Here is a 23,319-nt window from a genome sequence, read left to right as displayed (position 1 = left end):
ACTTTCACTTTTTAAAGAACCAAGTGATTTCTAATGATGAAACTATAAATACAGTGGCTCTTGAGTGAAGAGAAGCAACCCGAAGTCTTGCTCAAATGCCACCATACAGGCATTTGGTTTCGGAGACTGGACTTAAGGCTAGTCGCACTTCCAGATTCCCAGGCTGTATGTGTTAACTTTTCTTATTGAAGAGAGAAAATATGTTGATGTCAAAAAAGTTTGATGTACTACAATCTCAGTTCCGCCCCGCCCCCCCGATGTATTCGTGCACATTAGAGAAGTTGAACTTAAATTCCAGTTTTTCTTTAATACATAAGATAGACTTCAGAGGTATACTCTGTGAATTATGAACTGTAAAAGGTGTCCGAAATAGACATTTTACAGCCAGATAATTAATGGAAAAGGAAACTAGATAATTTAGACATTCAGTAAACATTTTCTTTCATATAAAATTATGAAAATATATTCCTTAACTTTGAAGTACTTTACAGAGATAATCTAAAACAGCAGGAAACTTTGCTATATATTTTGATTTTTTTAAAAATTATTATTTTCATAGGAAAGATCAAAATGAAAGTTAAGAATAGCCAGGAACTTGAGAATTTATAAAATGAAGGCAATATGGTGAGAATGTATCCAGTACCTAGAACAGAATAGGCATATAATAAACAGTATTTTTTTATTATTATTTGTACTTAAGTTATTCTATTTGTGGTATAAAATTATAGGTTTGAAATTCTGAATTATCTTTTTGGGGTGACAAAAGTGTTCTAAATTGTGATAGTTGCATAACTCAGTGAATAGAGTAAAAAACATTGAATTGTACACTTTTAAGTGAGTGAATTGTATGTTTGATGAATTATGTCTTAAAACATGTACCAGCCCAGTGGATATGACTCAGTGGTTGAGCAACCTATGAAACAGGAGATTAGGGTTCTATTCCCAATCAGGGCACATGCCTGGGTTTTGGGCTCAATCCCCAGTAGGGGGAGTGTAGGAGGCAGCCAATCAATGATTCTCTTTCATCATTCTCTCATAAACAATGGGGAGAAGAAAAGTTTTGTGAACAAGAGAAAAATGGAGGACAGCCCAAGTGTCTTTCTTATTTCTGACCTCTAGCAGTCTTAGAAGTGTTTCATGTTTCTCTCTCCCTTCCTCTCTGAAATATATATATATATATATATATATATATATATATATATATATATACACACACACACACACACATATATATATATGTATGTATATATATATGTGTGTGTGTGTGTATTTAAAAACAACAAACATATACCAAACAATTCTAGATTATCATTAGAGAACCTTAAATGTAAAATGTCAGTGACATTTAACTGCTAAAGTTTTTTATTTGTTTTTATTATCTTACTAGAGGCCCAATGCATGAAATTCGTGCAAGGGGCTAGGCCCTTGCAGCCCCAGCTTTGTCCAGACGGTCATTCTGCTATTCAGCCATCTGGTCTAATTAGCATATTATGCTTTTATTATATAGATTATATAGATTTCAACACTATCAAATAATTCTGTTGCATTGGTATAGTTTACTACCTTTTTATTGCTGTTTGTTTGTCTGTTTGATTTTAAAGGCCTGATTGCTGAGGCATTTAGCCAACAGGAAAATATGAATGATTCTAGGCAGCAGTCACTGTTCTTCATCACACTTCCAGATTTACAGAAACTCTGTGCCGTCAAGATAATATTGCATAATGGGGTGGCAGATACCGAGATTAGAAGTACACAAATTAAGATGTGCAGGTAAGAATACACATATATAACTAATGCTTTCTAAACTTTTTGAGACCTGTGAAAGCTGTTTTAGAAGTATCTTTTTTAAAGCAAAATACTTAGTTTGTTTATATAATTTTAAAATAAATTCAATTTTGTTTGGGCCAGTTATATAGGATTATATTTAAAATACTTGAAATAGAATATCTCACTGTTGATACTTGAGATAGAATATTTCACTGTTTATAGACATTGGTGAAATAAATCAGGTTCCGTAGAGGTAGTAATTAATAAATACTGAGTACCTTCTGTTTATGAGGCACTTTAAGAGATACTGTAAACATTTTAGATTAATATAATTTCTTAATATTCAGGTCAATATAAGAGTATTTCTGAAGAATATTTCTCCAACAACTATTTTGAAATATCTAACCCAATATAGTCTTTGGAAAGTAGCTAAGTTGAAGCCTAAAGTCTAACTCCCTGATTACTGAGGACCCACCATGTGCTAGTCCTTTCAATTGTTTGAGGCACTCAAAGAAAGACTCAGAATACATGACAAGATTCTCTCTGTAACTGAATTTCTTGGGGAAAAACAAACACTTCTAAGATTGCTAGGGGTCAGAAATAAGAAAGACACTTGGGGTGTCCTCCATTTTTCTCCTATTAACAAAACTTTCCTTCTCCCTATTGTATATATTCCCACCCAAGTGCATCTAGGAGCCTGTCCCCTTTCTGCTAACGTGTAGTTTGATACCTGATGAGCAGTTATCTGTGACCCATTTGGGGAACAAATAGGTAGAAAACTGTATGTGAGATTTTCTCACGTTTGCTCTCAAATGGAATGAGGCCATGCCCATAGAATGGGATGTTTTTACTCATCCTCCCAGTAACTGAGAGGTTCAGACAAAGGCAGGCCTTGTAAAAACAAGTACCTGCTGTACCCAGGTTCTGACATTAAAGATGAGACTGGGTTTGGCTCATCTTACTTTTTGAGATAACCCCTCCCCAATACACACTCACTCATGGTTTCTTAAATTTGTTTCCTTGATGATTAGTGATTTGGAAAATTCAACTCCTTCTTTTTGTGTTTTCCCACCTTTTCCTTGACCTTTGAAAACAAAAGTATTGATAATTTCAATTGTAGCAATTTTTGTTTTAAGTTTATTTGGCTGTTAAATGCTAAACTAAAACCACTAATGTCATTCTGACTTGGACAAAATTTTCATTTTTGCAGGAAAATAATCTAGTTCTAACATGGAAGTAGTTGATAAATTCACTGATAGTTGAGTCTTTAGACTGTTGCCTCTGTTCCCCCAACCACCACTTAAAAAACAAAGGAAAATGAAAGAAATAGAAGTTAAAAGAGCTGATTCTTCAGTGTTAAGACTTCTTTAAGTCTACACTTAGGATAGAAACGGGGTTTTAAAAGAGGAATTCATATTCACAGATGAAAGAGGTTAAGAAACTCAGATGCAGGGACAAGTTTACAAATTAATATCAATATCTGTAATTTATAATTCCCTTAATTCAAGTCTTGGCTGAGTGCCTACAGTATTCAAGGTAATGCTAAGTGTGGGGAGAGATACAGAAATCTATAACATAATCTTTGCCTGGAAGAGACTTAAACTTCTAAATTGGGGCTAAGTGATTTTAAAATGTTCTATTAAAGGAAAAAACAGTCAGTGGGCAAGTCCACTTTAAAATGAATAATTTTATCTCCACAGGCAGTTGCTGTTTTTGCACCAAGATACTCTTGTATCACCTGTGCCTGGAATATTTAGCCAAATTTGGGTGGTGATGGCGGTTAGTATTTTAACATTTTATAAAGTATTCTTACTAATTATTTGGGGCAATATTGATAAACAGTAATTCAGGTACTAATTATAGCTCAAATTGAAGATGGTTTATGAAGACTAATTATACTGTTTTGAAGTTTGAACCATTAGCAGACTTTAACGTTGATATATCTGACATTCAAAATCTATTTTTTGTGGTTCTAATTTCATATTTAGTTTTTTGTGTCATAAATGTTAAGATGAAGACTATGATGATTAATATGTTACTGCAGAATTTTTAAAGATGTAATCCTTTTCTCATATTTTATTCTTTAGAATTACACTTAACATAAAGGAAGAAGTTTCTCATTCCATCAAATCTCCAATTGTTTTTAAAGAATTTAGATCAACATTTTTTTTAATTTGGAAAATTACCAAAAAAAACTTACACTTAGTAAAATTAGAACAAGAAACATTTCCCTGTGCTGTATATAACTAGGAATTATAATGAAAGGCCAGAAATCTTTATAAAAATCATACCATCCTAAGATTTTTATCAAATATCTTTCTGGAAATCCCCTTATTCTGATATTTTAAGTTCCCAGAATTTATTGAAATCAATATTTATTAACAGTGCTGATAAACCATACAAATTTTTCAGCTCTTTAATTTTCCTTCTAGGTTATATTGTTATATGTTCATTTTTTCCCCTCTCATCCTTAATATCGTTTTCAAGAAAGACAAGCTGTTGGTGAACAAGTAGACACTCATACCTCTTAATTGTGTGTTTTTTTCTACCTGGAAATTTTATGGAATAAGGAAGAGATTGTTCTTTAGCATTCTAATAAATTCAAATATCTAATCTTAGAATAGCCATCTAAAAATGTTTTGCTTTATTACAAATATATTACATGCTACAAAAAATTACAATATTATTTAAAAAGGAATTATTATGCATACTATTTTAAAGCTTGCCTTTCATTTTCCTTTTAACAGCCTCTCCTGGATACTGTTCTGTCAACACATGTATCTTTCTCGATTTTAAGGCTGTGAAATATTTCATTGTATGGCTATACAATAATTTATGCATATCTGAGTTTCTAGTTTTGTGCTATTACAGTGCTTCAGAAAGCATCACTGAAATTATATAATTTTTGTCTGGTAGTTTCTATGGATTAAATTCTTAGAAGTGGGATTGCAGCACATCATACATAATAAAAGTGTAATAGGCTAAGTGTCCAACTGATGGGTTGACCATTTGGTCGACCACTCGACCAGTCGCTATGATGCACACTGACTACCAGGGGGCAGATGCTCCGACTGTAGGTTAGCTTGCTGCTGGGGTCTGGCTGATTGGGACTGAGAGAGAGGGCCAGACACACCCTGGAGCCCTTCCACAGTCCCTCCCTGGCTGGCCGGTCCCCATCACCCCAATCAGGACTGGGCGAGATGGCCCCGATCACCAGCCAGGCCAAGGGACCCAACCCGTGCATGAATTCGTGCACTGGGCCTCTAGTTTTAACTATAATCTAGATACTGCAAAATTGCTATCTGAAAAGTTCTTCTAGATTACATTTTTAACAAATGATGTATGAAAAAAACCTATAGTTCCACATCCTCACAAATACTGGATATTTGCAACCTTTATACACCTGCCAATCTTTTAGCTTATAAATAATATCTTCTTTTTATTTGTATTTCTTTCATTGGTGAGTTGAAGCACTTTGGCCTTTTGAAATTTCTCTGATCTTCCACTATGTCCATTTTCCTTCTTAAGGTATAATAACTTACTGTATATTATGAAAGATGTTAAATATTCATTGGTGTCTTTCTTCATATGGTTTCTGGGTTCATGTCACCCCCAGAAAGGCTTTCCTTATTTTGAGAATGTATACACAGATTCTATTTCAGGGAGAGATTAGTCATCACTTGCTTCTCCAAGGCATAGAAGCTATCAGGATGATGGCCTGATTCTGTGCTCTCTGCTGTGTAACGTTTAAAGTCTTTTATGTATTGCTTTATTTAATATATGTTAAGTCATCTTTATAAATGTGGATTTTTGTTATAGATACCATTTTATAAAGCTGGAAAACTTAATGCCTATATTGAAAAATATGGAGCTAAGGTACGTTTTTTTTTTTTAAGATAATAATTTCAGATACTGTTTATATTGATTTTGTATTCAACTTCTTTTATCAGCCAACAAAAATTGGAGCATCTTTCTCATAATTTGTTGCTATGCATGTGAAAGAGCTGAACAATTTTTTCTCAAGCAATTAATTTGTGCACATTTAGTAGAGCCAGAAGGGAAGAGGCTTTTTTTGTTGTTGTTGAGTACTTTCTTGCAGGCATTTTACATGGCATAATCTTATTTATCATATATAACTTCCAAGAACTGAATATTCCCATTTTAAAGATGAAGAAAATGAAACCCAGAGAATCAAAAATATTATAAGCAGAGGCACAAAACAATGTAAGTTGTATTCTACATGGTAATGAATTTCTGGATCTTAGCAAGGAAAATATAAATACCTGGGTTGAGCACCTCTGGTGTCTCAGTAACTCAGACCATGGAGACTTGGCTAGAGCTCACTTCATGTCTCTGCATGTTTCTCTGAGGCACACTGTGTTCTGGATTATTCCAGCAGGCTGATGAACTGGGGTTTGGGATAATGAGTTTTCTTGTCAACTCCAAGATTAGATACTTTCCTTCAGTTCTAGGAGGATTATAATGTCTCAACAATACCAGAAGGTGCTTTGCAACTCCGTAGAAATCTCTGAAGAACCCAAAAGCTGGTTTCAGCTGTCAGTCACAATCTATGGGAAAGCTGTATTCTTTAATCTTTTGGCAAAGACAAATCTGAACTATGAGAACCATATTTACGGTATATCATATACCTAGAACTAGAAACTAGGTCTTCCAGGGATCCCTACAAAACTGTCTTTTATTGTGGAAAATGTCTTAATGGTTTTGTGGGGACTCCTTTGATGTCTTACTGTCCCACTCTTGGGAAATTTAATACTTTTATTAATAAATTGACTTAAAGGTAAACATTGTATTGTTTTTTGACAAATGTGTTACAAAAGAATAGATACAACACGATTTTAGAAATGAATTATAAGAATCAAAACAGTTATTTTTTAGCAAAAGAATATATAGCATTTCAGTATTGATTTAGTAAAAGTATATTTATACCAACTATCATCATTTTATATATATCTTAAGATTATCAGAAAAAGAGGAAAGCCCAGCCAGGTGTGGCTCAGCAGTTGAGCATTGACCCAGGAACCAAGAGGTCACCAGTTCGATTCCCAGTCAGGGCATATGCCCAGGTTGCAGGCTCAATCCCCATTTTGGGGTGTGCAGGAGGCAGCCAATCAATGATTCTTTTTCATCATTGATGTTTCTATCTCTCTCTCCCTCGCCCTTCCTCTCAGAAATCAATAAAAATATATTTTTTTAAAAAGGAAAAATTAATACACAATCTCCCATAGTCCTTATATACTAATAAAAACACACTTTGTTATGAATTTTCTTCTAGTTTTCTAATTTACACCTTTGAATTTATCACTGCAAGTTGTCCAATGTCAAAATATTTAAAATCTTTTTGTTTGTACTCTTATCCTTTTTTCATGAATCCCAATTCCTCATTGTTACTAAGTAAACTTACTTAGGCCCCTTCACCAGACTGCCAGATCTCAGATGCCTCAATATTCATGAGCTTTCTTCCAGCCTGACTTCCCTACCTCTTGGGCCTTTGTGATTTTGCTCAACTTTTCTTTTTATGAATACTTTATGCATAATAGTCATTATAGTCAGCATATATTTATTGAACATCTAGCATATCCTGAGCACTCTACCTGTTTCTGGAATTAAAGCTGTGAACCACATAAACTCCCTGCTCTCAGAAATCTTACAGTAGGAAGAAATTTCCTCCTTTTTAAGTTTTTGGAGTTTGTGTAGAATTTTTGTTATTCCTTCTATAAATGTTTGGTAAAATTCACCAATACAGTTATCTGGGCCTAGAGTTTTCCTTAATGGAAGGTTTTAAACTATAATTTCAATTTCTTTAATAGATAATAGAGTATTTAGGTTGTCTGTTTCAAGGAATATGTCCATTTCCTTTAAGTTGTCACATTTATTGGCATAAACTTACATATAATATTTCCTTATTTTCCTTTGCTAGAGTCTGTAGTGATGTCGCCTCTCTCATTCTATATATGATAATGTGTGTGTTTTAATTTTTTTCTCCCTGACCAGTCTTGCTAAAGGCTTAACAATCTTTTTGATCTCAAAGAACATCTTTTGGTTTTATTGATTTTTCTCTGTTGTTTTACTCTTTTGCTTTTCATTGATTTTCATTATGGTCTTTATTATTTTCTTATGCTTATTTTAGGTTTAGTTTGCTCTTTTTCTAGTTTCTTGTGGTGGAAGCTGAATTCACTGATTTGAGAACTTTTTCTTTTCCAATATAGACACATTTATTTGCTATAAATGTCCTTGTAAGCATGTTTTGTTTTTATTTTCCTCAGTTCAAAATACTTTCTAATTCCCCTTTGATTTCTTCTTTGATCTATGGATAGATTAGAAGTTTGTTATGTAGTTTCCACATATTTGGGGATTTTCCAGGGATCTTTCAGATACTGCTTTCTAATTTAGTTATGACTGGAGAACTCATTTTGTATCACTTGAATTTTTTAGAATTTATTAAGACATAATAATTGGGTCATGTTAGTTGATGGTGTTAAGGTACTATATTCTCACTTATTTTCTGTCTACCTACTGTATCAGTTACTGAGAAAATGTGGTATTGAACTTGCCCCCAACTATAGCTGAAGTGATCAATAATACCATCTGTGCCCTGGGAGGCATCCAGGTCACCAGTCAAGATGTTTATGAATGATAGAATTGGCCCAGACTTCCTCCTTGCATACCACGGCTGAATGTGAGCTGGTATATCCTGCTGTATCTGGGTTAATACCTTGGACCAAGGGGAAGTCAACACAGAATCAAGGAGAAAGCCATTTGGTTTTCTAAGGTAGATCCTGATAGTTACGGGATTTGTTCAGCTGCTTGGGTCCTGGGCCCTCGGGGCATGTGTGAAGTCAGCGCTGCAGGTTGGAGTCCTTAATTAAATAGTTGATAGTAGCCTTAATTAAATGATCTGTGAGACAATTGAACAGATTTGGTCTTGTTCCTCAACAACAGATTAATTATGTACATCCTGAGAGAATTTACCTGAAGCCAAAATGGTATGAAAACGAGGGTGGATAATATTGGGAGACAGTTCTCCTTGGTGCTAATGCTTTTTTGCATGTCTTGGTAGTAGAGGCAGTGGCAGCATTTTCTTCTGAACTGTATTTGCACAGATGTTTGTAGAGCAAACAGCCTTGATTCTGTCCCCAGCCCTGGTCTCAGAGTCTGTTCTCTGTACAGCCCTCTCATCGCCAATCTTGCCCCCAAAGCTTGCCTTCCCTTTTCACCCTGGACTCTCAACTCTGGCTCTGCAACCCAGAGAGTCCCCTGGCTCCTCCAGGACTGCCCTCCATGCATAAAGCCTGAAAACCCTCTTCGGTCAATATGTTGGGATGATCATAGGTTCCTGTCTCGGAGGGACTGCTTTTGTTTGTTGCTTGTAAACCATGTCCTGTAAACCATTGTTTCATAGAACTTGCCCCATTTTGTACTTTGTCTCAAATGGGAGGATAAATCTGCATCCTATTATTCCCCTTGATCAGAAGTTCTAATTTTTAAAAATTCTCTGCAAGGAAAGATTCTTTGCTGGTACCCATGTAAGCATTTCATTTTTTTCTGGTGTTGAACTAGAGTGAACAATTATGAAAAATGTTACAATATAGTTCTGGTCTGGTTTCTTCCGTGTATAGCAGAATACTAAGTAAAGTGTAAGGTTGTAACACAGATGCCTAAAAGTTTAGGTTTCTTGGGCCAGGATAAGCAGGAGAAATTGGACTCTTATTATAGCACTAGAAGCCCAAAGCCCGATGCACAAAGATTTGTGCAAGAATGGGCCTTCCTTTCCCTGGCTGCCGGCACCGCCTTTCCACTCTGGCCCCACCTTCCCTCGCTGCCTGGAGGCCCTGAGCAGCTGGGGCATCTTTGTTGGGTTAATTTGCATACTCACTCCTGATTGGTTGGTGGGCATTGTGAAGGTACAGTCAATTTGCATCTTTCTCTTTTGTTAGTGTAGATGGCAGTAATCATAGTTTTGGAGTGGAAATGGTTTAACACTTACTTAACTTTAGAACTAGATGGGATTATGGTGACTAGAACTATCACCCAGAATAGCCCAGTTTGTTAGGTGGTGATTTAAAGACAGACTTGTTCTGGTAGCTTATAGGGACATACTGATTGGTGTAATTTGCTTATATTTTATCTTTTGATCTTTTTAGGTGGAGGCACCACGAAGAGTAATTCCTGTAATTCTTCAAAACTGCCTTTCATATTCACTCACGGCCAGACTTGCTCCAGCCTGGAACAAAACTGGCCATCTCTTGGTGCAAGGTAACACTATGTTTTTCAGCACTGTAGCTTTCTGACTTCATTACTTCTACTATGTGCATCTGTTTTTAATTTCAATATATATTTAGGAAATAGTTTTTAAAGCATAGCCCCAACCAAGCATTCTCAAGCAAGTCCACAAGAACATAAATGTCATCTCCTTACTTTGGGATTATATCCAAAGCCTGCTGATGTTTCTTTAAACAAAATATGTTTTTTAACAAAGGAAAAGAAAACGTGTTTATTATATAACACTTGATGTTTAGAAATAAATATAAGTGAGAAGCCTTACTATAAAATGAACAGAATTTATCAATATTGCTGGCACCAAAGGGCTATTCTGAGTTTTGTGTTGAGGTCTGACCTTTTCTAAGCATTTTATACTAGGAAATAAATATTTGAGGGTATAATTGGGTATTACTGTCTTTTTAATTGAAGAGATACTTTTTGAGTGGTTATATTTTTTCTCTGAGCTGACATCAGATACTCTTTTGTATAAAACTGCATTTTAAAGCATTTTATGTAGCTTTGATAATATCACATGAAAAGGTTGCATTTATCAAGTATGATTTATAGATTATAATAACATGGCATATTCTATCAATTTTTTAAGGAAGAGAATTTCTTTCTCAGATGGGAAAGCAAAATGCTGTTGGTAAGTAAAAATGCCTAAGTCAATAGATAAAAACATTAATCTAGTCAACCGTTAAGCTGTTACAAATTATTGAGTTGTATTCTTGGTGATTAGGTTACATTGGAGTTTAATCAGCTGTTATAATCACAATTTCACCTGGGAAAATAACTCTAGTTCAAAATATATAGCCTACCTTATTGAGAAAAATTCACTTATCTTTATTGGAATAAAATCTATGTTTTTTACTTCTTTGCTTAAAGAAAATTATGACTGTAAAGGAGTTTAATTCTTACAGGAATTTATAATGTGTAGTTTCCAGAATTATATCATAAGAAATTCTTCAGTATTGTTGCAAGTAAAAGCTTTATTTCTTATGAAAACATGATTCTTTTTCTCCTTAAAGTCTGAAAAGACACAGATGATCTAAAATAACAGTTTATGATATAGTTTAATTCTTGCAGTGATATGTGTGGCTATTTGCAGTTAGACAAATTCCTAAGCAATAGTCTAGATATAGCAGATAGGTGTAAATCCTAAGCCCAGGTAGGCATTACTAATCAATCCACAGCTCTTTGATCTCATCTGCCCTCCATGCACTAGTTTCATGTTTAAGTTGAACAGTAGTAATCATTATACTCTAGCTATGGACAAATGGGTTCGTTCCTAAATTTAGTTTAATCCCTAAACACTATCAGGAGACTACAGCTATCAGAGATTAAAGATAACAGTTTAGGAGAGCAAAATTCTTTACTTCTGTGTTAGAATTTTTCTTAGTTTACTGAATGTAATATTCTACAACAAAAGTGACAAATTGGAAGGGTATAGCTCATTGGATTTTCACAAACTACACTTACTCTTATAACCAGTTATCAAATCAAGAAACAGAAAATTTACCAATACCTCACAAGCTTCCTCCTGCTTTCTTCCAGGTATTACCCCTTCCCAAGATAATTAGTATCTGACTTGTTAAGTACTTTTAATTATGAAAAAGCAAGGTAAAAGCCTTGGGGCTCTATAAGATCAGAGTATATCTGCCAGAATATTTGAGGGCATTCGTTAGTGAATGACTACTGAAGTCAGAATCATGGCATGGTACCACCTGATTTAAGAAGACAGTCTCTATTTTTACATATAATAGATGTCAGACTTGTAAACGGTACTTGTTGAGTTTCCCTCTCAACTGTGAGATACCTCATTTTTCTTATTGCAACCTTGCCCTATGACATCTCACAACACATACACACCCACATATCCACGTTGCTTCATTCAGCCTTTGTCTTTTTGTAGATGTCCCATCTGCAACTGTCAGATATGTTGATTGACTTTTACCATGTGCAAGAAAGAAAGCCATTTTGAGTTTCTAACTTGAATAAATTAAGTTAATTTCTTTTGTTACTAAAATACTTAATTTGATAGGATGGAGTAATAATTCCAGAAATTTTATAATTAAATATTTTATTTTCAGCATTAGACATCAATGTAACAGAAACTCAAGTTTGTCTAAGTATAGAAGCTTATACAATCAGACTGCCACAACCTGAGGTACCACAAAATTTTATTTCCATAATTAACTTTATTTACTATATAATTAATATACTTATTATTATTACTAGCATGCCAGTAGGTTTTAATTTTTAATAAGAAGAGTGATAAGATTTTTTATTTTCAAAATTCATATTAAATTCTTGGTATATTGATATTGTTCTAAATCTGGTTACCCAAAGAAAATATTGTCAGTTCAACACAGGTCCAATTATATTATTCCCTTGCTCAAAAATCTTTTTAATGGCATTCAAGACTACCCACAACCCTGTCCTGCCTCAGTGCCCAGTTCTTGCCTCTTCTTACACCTTCAAATATTAAAAGCACTGTTTCAGCCCATAGTAAATGTAATATTCCCCCATTGGCATTCTGGTAGCTTGTGTGTGTGTGCCTACTTTTTACACGTAACACTTTTTGCCTTCTTAGTCGAAGGATGTGTCTTTTATTTTGCTATTTTCATAGCACCCAGTATAGAACCTTACTAATGCTAACTCAATAAGTGTGATTTGCCTTCTCCTGTGCCAGTGGTTCTCAACAGAGACAGGTGAAGGGGAAAATAAGTGCTTTTGTTCCTCATAAAACATTTTGTAATGTCTTGAGACAATTTTGGTTATCACAAAGGGGAAAGGGTGTGTTGCTACTGACATTTAGTGGATAGAAGCCAGAGATACTGCTAAATATCCTACAGTGCACAGCACACAGGACACAACACCACAGCTGCCACAACAAAGAGTTATCCAGCCTAAAGTGTCAAGAGTGTCCAGGCTGAGAAACCCCAGGCATGGGATAGATGTCTCTGCCTTTGCTTGGAGCACCCCAGTTGGCTACACATGTTGCTAATCCTTTAAGAGCCTGCTCAAATACTTCTCCATTCACTTTTCTGTTTAACTTTTTTATTACGAAGAACAAATCAAAGAGGAATAGGATCTACTTTCTGATCCTCAAGAATTATGTGAGCCAGTATGGAAGCTGACCTGCATATAAATAAATAACTGGAATGGGCTACATGGTGTTAATACAGTATCTTGTACTGATGAGGAACCTTCACAAGGCTCCAAACCCAGTGTGATCTCCACCCTCTTTTAAACCTTCACGCCATTCTACACCAGCTCACATACTTACTTGTATTTCTAGAGTTATACTCCTCATTTGTATATCCCCTATAAGCTTCTTGAGGACTAATTATTGTACCTTACCTGCCCTTTGATTTCTTACAGATGATACTTCTGTTTTAAATACCTGAGATTTGAACCAATTAGAGATTGACAAAGAAGAGTAAGACATAGAGATCAATATACTACCTTTATTAATAGGATGAGAATGTAACTTATCCAAAATGGACACTTTTGAGAGTGAAAGGGACACTTGCCTAATCGGATACTAGTCCAACATGTATGAACTACAATACGTTAAAAATAAAATCAGATTAATTAAAAATGGGTGGTTAAAAGTTTATGGTACATAAAAGAACAGTTTGTGAACCAGGAGTCTTAAAGCCAACAGTGGAATGAAGCTCAGAGGTGTGTTGTTCCAGGACAGTTTACATAGAAAATTTGTTACACCATTTTGGAAAACAGTTTAGTTTCACTTACGGATTCTTGAGGCATTTACAAAAATAATCTAAGTTAAATTTTGCTTGCATTGCAGGATAAACTAGATTAGGTTTTGCTTATGTGCCTTAATTGGTTTTGTCTGAGTAAAGAATTTTCAGGTTTGGTCTCCATTTTATTTATTTTAACAGACATATGGTCACACTATTATTGGGGAATGTGGCCTATTTGAACCTAGGATTAGGTAGATTGACTCACCCATGAATGACAGTGATGGAAATCCACAGGCTGCCTTGGGAGATCAGGCACCAGTCCCAGAATGACAGAGAGAATGCACACCACCACTTTTTGCCAGCAGGCCAGCTCCCAAGAGGAAGAGGAAGGAGTTGTCCTAATTTTAAGTCACCTCATCTGCTCTAGAGAGGAATGAATGAGGAGCACAGCGACATCAGGGTAGCAGAGCTTTTTTCAACATGGGAGCAATCAGAAGATGCTCTTCTCTTTTCTACTCAACACTATACACTCAGTACATACTTGTTCAGTTCATTTAAATTAAGTTCCTAAATTATAATTTGTTATCAGCTCCTCTAAATCTCACCTTTCTTACACTTTGATAGGACATTTTCACAACCTGACTACTATAACAATTCATACGTGTCTATGAAATAGTACAGAATAGGAGTTTTCATTTGGGAGTTAAAAAGGAAAGTAGTAAAGCTCTTGCTATACTGTATAGAGAAGAGTCAGGGTGAGCTGAAACATCACTTACATCATGGAATGTGGTTGGTCCAATGTAACTGGAGCCTTTAAAATTACTTTATAACTGTGTGTGTGTGTGTGTCTAACAAACACAGTATGTGTCTTCTGTTTGTCAAATTCTTTTGAGGACTGACAGATTAAATTCTTATTTCTATTGAAAGCTAAAAGAATTTGATATTTCTCAAAGTATTATAAAGGACTTTGATACTCACAAGAATGCTGTCATAGAGGGTCATTCAATTTTAAGCAACTGGTGCTACGTTTTGCCAAGGTGAGATTTCAGTTTCTAGTAACTAGGGGACGTTCAAATATAACATTTTTTTCTAATTTTGCTTCAACATTGAGATGTGCAAAAGTATAAACCATTTTGTGAACTTTTGAAACTGAATTATAACTTTAAAAACATATTGCAGCAATATTGTCAGATTTACAGAAACTGTCAACTTCCTCTATCAGATTATGAAAATAAATTTATTATACATTAAATGTATAATATATATTTATTAGACATATTTATTAGATCTATTTTTAAGTAAATTTCTAGGTCTCATGAGATTACAACTATTATAATCTTTTTTTTTATTTTTTTATTTTTTATTGATTTTTTACAGAGAGGAAGGGAGAGGGAGAGAGAGTTAGAAACATCCATGAGAGAGAAACATCGATCAGCTGCCTCCTGCACACCCCCTAATGGGGATGTGCCCGCAACCAAGGTATATGACCTTGACCGGAATCGAACCTGGGACCCTTCAGTCCACAGGCCGACGCTCTATCCACTGAGCCAAACCGGTTAGGGCACAACTATTATAATCTTAAAACTTTATAAACTCATAATTAATGATTCATTATCATTTGATATGAGCTAAATTTTAAGTTTATACTATATTCAGTAAAATATGGCTTGTTGTTAACATAAATAGGACTCTTGGGATGAAATTTTAACTTGCTTTACAAAAAAAAAACTTTAGTAAGCATATGCATAATAATTTAATCATTCAGGAAAGGATACAGCTTAGATGGGAAACATAGATTTGACTCTGATTCATTCAACTCTTAAACTTTTCCCTAAAGTATAACAGTTACCAGGAATATCTATGTTTGGCAACATTAGTCATTATTTTATCTTTATAACTTGCACATTGTTTGCATCAATTCAATTATTAACAATTCTAGTTAAGATTTAATACAATGCTTGGAACTAGGAACAAATGATTAGTTTATTGCTTATGTGTAGATAGATGTTAAATGTTTTTTAATGCTTTCTAAATCCCATAGTTAACATATCTAAGCACTGGCTCATGATATTTTACCAAATTCTTATTTTTCATAGTATGAAAATGGGTCAGATATTAAGTATTCTTCATACCATACCTCCTGACTGTCCTTTTCACTCATATAAAGATTTCCAGATGCAATGGGACGACCTGGTAAGGAATAGAAATATATATTATGTAGGAAGTTACTTGATTTTACTTCTTACAATTTAACCTAAGTTTAGCTGTCTCTCAAGAGAATTTCAGCTTTGTTCTTAATTTTTAGTATGGCTACAAACTTCCAGAAGATGGTGGAAATATTAAAATATACTGCAACATCTACTTCAAAATGATAAGAGAAAGGATCTTTACATATCCTTTACACACCACCCTTAATGGGTGCTCTCTGCCCCACCTTATGACCCAGTCTCTCTCCTGCCCTGATGTCATCATCATTTTCAAACTTCTCTGTCTAAATGTAACTACTTTCCTCTCTACTTTTTATCTGCATGAGTATTTTGTTTTTCTTCCCATTTTTACTTGAGAATTAGTGTAATAATGGTATTTCTCCCCTTAAACTCTTCTGCAACAATTAGACAGGAAAGAAACTTTACAGTAGATAGAAAAATAATGTTTATATGATTTCTAGTCAAAGAAAAAAAGTCATGAGTCTCCTTAGTCAAGGGCTCCCTCCAGTGGCATTTTGGATATAACTGAAAGGGTGGAATTAGATTTAGTTTAACAAAGAATTTTATTTTTGGAAGATTGCTTTACAGGCAAAATTTAGAGGATATGACTTGCACTTAATGCACCCCATTGATTTAACAAAATATCTTAACATTCTTTTTTAAAATCTATACACAAAAGAGTGCAAGTGCTGTGGTGAAACTCTTCAGTTTTAATACGGATCTCCTGGGCCTTTGTATTCTGATGAGCTGGAGTTTCAAAATGAAGAGAGAAGAGCCATAATGTTCTTTCTGCATTTTGTTTCCTAACCAAAATCTTAATATAAAATTAAAGATCATAGATATCCATTATTCCCTTTCATTAGATGCCAAGTCATTATTCTGAATCTTCAGAATATCTTTTATCAGAAAATTAACTGCTTTTTTCAAAGAACTGCTTTAGGAGCTTAAATGAAATCTGTTTTGTTTCTTTGTACTGAGTCTTTACTGCTTTTTGGAGCTGCAACCTGCTTATTGTTTACTATAAATACTTATTTTAAATCAACAAAGGTCATAGTGTCTTCCTTATGAGTCATTTCTAGAATGTCTTAGTTTGCCAGCCTGTAAGGAAAGCCGTGTCATAAGGATCCAATGAGCTGTTTTGATTGTGGATATTAAAATAGAAGTAATTACTATCCCTGTGAGAAAACATGCTTTTTAGCTTTGGATTATAAAGTTGGAATTATTTATCTTGGAATAAATAAGCATCATATAAAATAGCTAGGATTTAGTTGTGTGTGTCTTTTTAACAGTAACTATTTAATCCTTTTTTTATTCCATAAAAATGTTCCATTGTTCTTTAACATTGTTCACATACCCTCTCAGTTGCATCAGAAGTCAGCCCATACAGTTCTTTCCAAGGGTAGATTTGGAAGATGTGTTGAAAAGTTTTCTTTCAGATTTAAAATCTAAACTGCCCCATATATGTGGGTTTCCCATAAAGATGACAACGAAGCCATGCTACTCCACACAAGAACTAACTAAACCGAGTATACAGGTAAGACATTCATGTCCTCTCAAGTTCTCTGAGACATACTGTGCACCTGTCTTACTCCATCTCTTGCCTCCTCAGTGAACCACCTAATCTGTTGTGATATAATTATTTTTCTCTCAGGTCACTGTTTCTCTAATACTATTTACTGTGATTATACTTAACCATTTCTCACTGCCATTTGCTATTATTATATTTAATGTGCTATTATTTTATATATTGTATGTTACTTTATGTCCTTATTTTGATGGTATTTTATATCATTTCTTTTCCATTAAGGACATTATTATATTTTTTTAAATTCTTAATCTGTATCCTTTCAGGAAAACAAAGTCAAGCCACCCAATCTGACCTCTAAACAAATGTTCAGGACCTCTCTGACTCAGGCCCCTTCCACAGGACCTTCTCTGGCTCAACATCCTTTATCGCGATCAGTGGCCATAGACCACAAGGTGGAGCCTTGGGTCAGCCAGCAGAATACCTGCATGTTCTCAGCTCTGAACCTCCAGCCAGAATCTGCTCAGAGCAGAAAGAAGTCCCTCTCTGACAAGGCACCACAAGTACATTTGGAAGTACCAAAGCCCACCAGAGGAAATACTCAAGTTCAAGACACTAATTTTAGCTCCCAAAGTAACATGGCCCCTAAATTCATACCAATTTTCAAAACTCGATCATTACAGATGAATAAAAATGTCTTAGAGCCTGGCAACCTGAAAAGAAAACCACTTGTTACAGAATCCAAGTTGTTTTCACTTAAAACCAATGTGATCCGGGATGACAAACTGAATTTAGATCCAGCTATAGAAAAAAGATCTAATTGTAACATTCAGATGGAAGTTAGACATTTAAACCAGAAGACTTCTAGACCTCTGCAAGTAAAAGAAAGTATGACAAAATATCTCCCTTCTAACGGAAAATCGTCAGCTGTGAGTATAGATGGAAATAAGCGATTACCTAACAGTTCAGGATTGCAGATGTCAAATAAGAGTTTAGGTGTGCTAAAAAGTGCCATTGACTGCCAAGTGAATGGAAAAGAAATTTTAACAAGCAAACATATAGCACAACTTTTAGAAAAGGGACATGAGTCACTAAAAGTGAAAAGACCACACATTTTTGAGTCAGACACAGAAATGGAAGGTTCCCAACTACTTCAACAGTCAGTCAATAAAACTAAAGAAGTTGATATCAGTGACCACAGACTGATAACAGGCAGGACAGCCCACAGGCCTAACAGAAAACTATGTCAGGAATCTTCAAAACCTGCAAAGCAGCCTCATTCCAGTAATGTCCACTACGGACAATCCAGTTCTTCTATGAACCAGGTAAGAAAACATTTTAATCTGGGGATATTTATCATATGATAGATCTTTAAAACCCCTAAATAAAGATTTAAGGGATTTTCCCACGGTCATCTAGAAACACATTGGGAAAATGTGCCCTAACATAACTACAAGTATATACAGTTGAGTCATTAAAAATGTGATTCCTTAATCTGATTACAGATACATGACTTGGACAAATCAAAACCTAAGAAATCTCTCTTCAGCCCTCAAGCTTATAACATGGATGTGAAAGCAGGAAATATCCATACAGTAACTTAGGTGATAATCTTTTGATTTATTTTCATTATGTTATCTGAATTGGAATTGCCAAGTTTAGGGATCTCCAACCTCTTGATAAAGAGGAGTTACTTTTAAATCCCTTGAAGCCTTAAAATCAGCCTTTGTAGGTAACAGCATCTGTTAATACAGAAGAGACCCCGAAGAGGGAGGAGGTGGAGAGAGGTCCCACTATGGGCTCTTCCTACTTTTGTGTTGGGGTCTTTGCAGACTAAGAGCCTCCAGGGTACAGCTGCAGCAGGCTGCCCAAAGATAGGAGTCCAAAACCACCAGAATATGTATCTTTGGGGACTATTACCTAAGATGATTAAACTTAAGGGATGTTCCAAAGGTTAATCATTAAGTTAAAATTTACTCCAAAAATGTTGCAATGCTGGCTAAGGTAAACTTGAGATTTAGCTGAGCATGCTGAGTCCACGACACTGAATTCACAAAAGCCTGCATCTGGAAATTACATTTTATTCCATCTTGCCATCTGTTCTATTCTAAGAACAAATATTACTAAAACATCTACAAACACTTCTTTGCATAGAACTATTAGAATACTTTCAATTCAAATTCTTTATGAGCAAACTAGAAAATATTTACTTCTTTATTCTTCCAATTGCTGTTTATTTTTATAATTACTAGAAATTTCTGCCTGATTTGAGTTAACCAAAAGGTACTTAAGTCTATTCCTATATATTTTATCATGTGCATTTCGTGTAGTTTTTGACATATTACATTTTAATGAACTCAGTAGATAGTTAAGGGAAAAATGTATGTGCTACAATACCTTAAAATTTTTCATTTTTAAAATAAATGAAATCTATTCCAGATTTCGTGATTTTTAAAAGTATAATTTTCCCACTTTTGAATTACTTAAAATCTAAAACAATTTTTTAAAATACAAAATCATTCCCATCACCTAGACAGAATAACATGAGAAAAATTACAGGATATCATTATAGAAACGAATTTCCTTCAAATATAAAATTAATATATGCCCCTGTAAGAAATTTGAGAAATATAAAATAATTTCAAGAAAATTTTTGAAAAACCATTGTAATTTCTATTTACAGAGATAACCACTCTGAACAGAAGATGGACACTCAGGCACTCCTATGCACGTGCAATTGGGCTCCGTACACAGCTATGGGGCCTCCTTTTTCACTCGACAGTTTCACTTTTCATGTTTGCATACAAGATTCATTGTATATGGATACATTTACCAGTCCCTGCTCATTGACACTTTAGTTCTTCCAGACTTTTCACTATGATAACAGTGTCATGTGAATGAATAGTCTTGTACAGATGTTTGCAAAATAACCATTTATATGATTAGTTTTGTTAGTTAAAATATTTTTATTTTGTCCTTACTACTTTTATTATTGAAATTTTCAAATCACACAAATTATAGATAATAGTATAAAGAACTTCTAAGTACCCATCATCTAGCTTCAACCATTATTAATATTTTGTCACTGTTTCCTCTGCTTCTCACATATACTTCTTTACTATTGTAAAGTACATTACAGATAGCAAATAAGGGGTAGCATATTTTTTAAAAGAATGTCTGTGTATGTGTATATATATATATATATATATATATATATATATATATGTTCCTTTGTAGTGTCTGCCATATTTTTATTGACTCACTAAGTTTCACTTTAGTTTAACAAAACTAATAGGAAGCCTTCAGTAAACATTTCAGAGAAGAACTAGAACCTTCTGGCACATAGCAAACAATTGGAGTAGAGGTGTCTTTGTTCAGACATGTCCATTGCTTGTGCTCTGTGCCGGGCAGGAGGTGAAGCGGGGTTGCTGAAATGACAGCACCGCCATAGGCCACAGTCTGCTCTCAAGCAAACCCCTCTAGGTTCCTGGCAAAGACGTGAGAGCACCTGTGATTTGAAGCAAACATTAAGAATGAACTTTCGGTCTGTATTACAAATAAATTGAACATGTAAGATGAGAGAAGCAGAAATAGAGCTGCTCACTAGGATTATTCTGGCTTTCAAATATTTTAGATGTTTAATTTACAAAATGTGATATAATTGTTGTGGTAAGATACTTTAAAAAAATCTCAATATTCCACTGAAGTAATCCTTCATTAAATTTTGAAAAAAATATCAGAGTCAGCATAAGTGTAATTTTTATTTTTTAAGTATGATTTACTGTTTTTGCTATTTCACTAAGCCATTTCAATTAAATGCAAATGAACATGAACTCTACTTCAAAGCTATAATATCATTCTTCCTCTTGAAATTGTGCTTGGCTAACTAATGCACTACATACATTTACTGTAATAATTGCTGTTTTCCAGATTTATCTCTATTTTACAGTATTTTACCAGTTTCATAGGGAAACACATCTAGTATGAAGCCCATTCCGAGTGTGCCTTTCTCGTCCTGAAACTTGTATGGTAGATCATTAGTAGACTGCAGTCAAGATTGGACTGCCATCTTGTTTCTGGGGCTATGGTGAGAACATGTTTTACAAAAGTGCAGTTGATAAGAACATATACTGGGTCGCTCAGTTGTCCGCAGCATGTACTCATTCTCAAAACCGGTCTTCCCCTGCTCCTTGTGTCTTGGGTGCCCTCCTAGGACTGTCCAGCCATCATACTGTAGGTAACGAAGACTTACATCGTTAGTGCACTAAATAGAATAATTAAAAGGTAAACCCACTGTTGAACTAGTGTGTAGTATCTTTCAATTCAGAATTTATAATGTAGTATTTCATTTAGACAAATGTTAACCTACATGACAAAGCCTGTGTTAGTATCTGTCTGTTTTCTGGTGTAGAATTAGGTTTGATATATATATATATATATATATATATATATATATATATATATATATATATATATATATATATTTATTTCAGAGAGAGGAAGGGAAAGGGAAAGAGAGAGAGAAACATCTATTGGACCCTCCTGCATGCCCCCTACCAGGGATTGTGCTCTGACCAGGAATTGAATGGTGACCTCTTGGTGCCTGGGTCAACGCTCAACCACTGAGCCGGGCAAAATAGGTTTTATTTTTTTCTTAGAGTATTTATGCTAATGAAAGTTTACTCCCCCCAAAAAATGTATACACACTTTACAGCTAATAATTCAATTGATGTTTCTTTTCAGATTTAACCTATTGGAATTAATAATTATTCAAAGTTTGTATATATTTTTGGGGATACCCAGTATATGTATGATTTACTGTAGAGATACATGGACAGATTAATTGCTTATTTACTATCCATGTTCAGATTATTTACTCTCCATGTTCTAGACCAATTTGATATGCTAGGATTCACTAGAGAAATCAAGGAAAACTTTGGTTCATTTTAAAGATTATAATTTTAAAAGCCAGAATAATTCCAAATCTAACTAAGTAAAACTAATTGCACTTCAAATTTTTGGTGATTCATATGCATGTGGACATCCCCCTAACCTGCTGCCAAGTCATTATTTACATCCGAATTGTATGTTAGTTTTATAAACATTATAATTTTAAAGCCATAAATAAGTTATTTTTATTTATCAAGAATCTTAGATCAGCATTGCATTTAAACTATGGCAGTCTGCCAAAATTAATGCTGAGAATTCATCTTTATAGGAATGTAAAAATACTGTACATATACTATTCATATTTTAATTTTTATAGTATTTGTTGATTACTACATTTGTATTTGTTTTTATTTAATATTATCTGTAATAATTATACATTATTATATTTTTTATTTATTGCTTACTATAACAAATTGGTAAAAAATACGGTTTTGTCAATTATTAGCTTTTATTTGACTAACCAGTTCACTAACCAGGTCTTGCTCTTTTTCAAATTGCTCATCATCTGGCGTTATGCTGGAACTGTATTGGGTATTTATTGATACTTAAAAATGGGCAATATTTATAAATGTTTAATGATGTCATGGTCATTACATATTGATGCTTAAATTGTGTTGTGTCCTACATACTGTCTTATTTTAAATATAAAATAAAGATATTTTAAATAGACATATTTTTCATATGTCACAGTGTCTACATAGGCATGGAAAGGCTTGGGTAAATTACAGTTTTTACCTCTGTGGTTGCATTTCTTCACATGCATTTGCTGCTGGAATCAGGTAAACTAGTTGAAGTCTCCACCACTTCGCAGAACTTTTATTCTGAAATGCCCTTCACTTTTCCATTGGACTGGTATTTATTTAATGTCTGCTATGTGCCA

General features: G+C 34.3%; 1 protein-coding gene across 1 annotated transcript; it reads left to right on the top strand.

The window, feature by feature from the left end:
- Window positions 1-1,609: 1,609 nt before the first annotated feature.
- LOC308255934 (uncharacterized protein C18orf63) lies at window positions 1,610-19,093 on the top strand (the record flags this gene model as incomplete). The annotated part of the gene is made up of 12 exons (XM_080683790.1): window positions 1,610-1,770; window positions 3,468-3,546; window positions 5,587-5,643; window positions 9,930-10,041; window positions 10,652-10,693; window positions 12,138-12,214; window positions 14,685-14,794; window positions 15,854-15,950; window positions 16,063-16,175; window positions 17,327-17,498; window positions 17,816-18,814; window positions 18,995-19,093. The coding sequence occupies exons 1-12, from the start codon at window positions 1,637-1,639 to the stop codon at window positions 19,091-19,093; spliced, it is 2,091 nt and encodes a 696-aa protein (XP_080539916.1). The 5' UTR covers window positions 1,610-1,636.
- Window positions 19,094-23,319: the final 4,226 nt, after the last annotated feature.

Source organism: Plecotus auritus (genome assembly GCF_963455305.1).
Source record: "Plecotus auritus genome assembly, chromosome: 8".
In the NCBI taxonomy this organism is placed as follows: domain Eukaryota; kingdom Metazoa; phylum Chordata; class Mammalia; order Chiroptera; family Vespertilionidae; genus Plecotus; species Plecotus auritus.
Note: the sequence above shows the minus strand (reverse complement) of the source record. Positions and strands in the feature narration are given on the sequence as shown.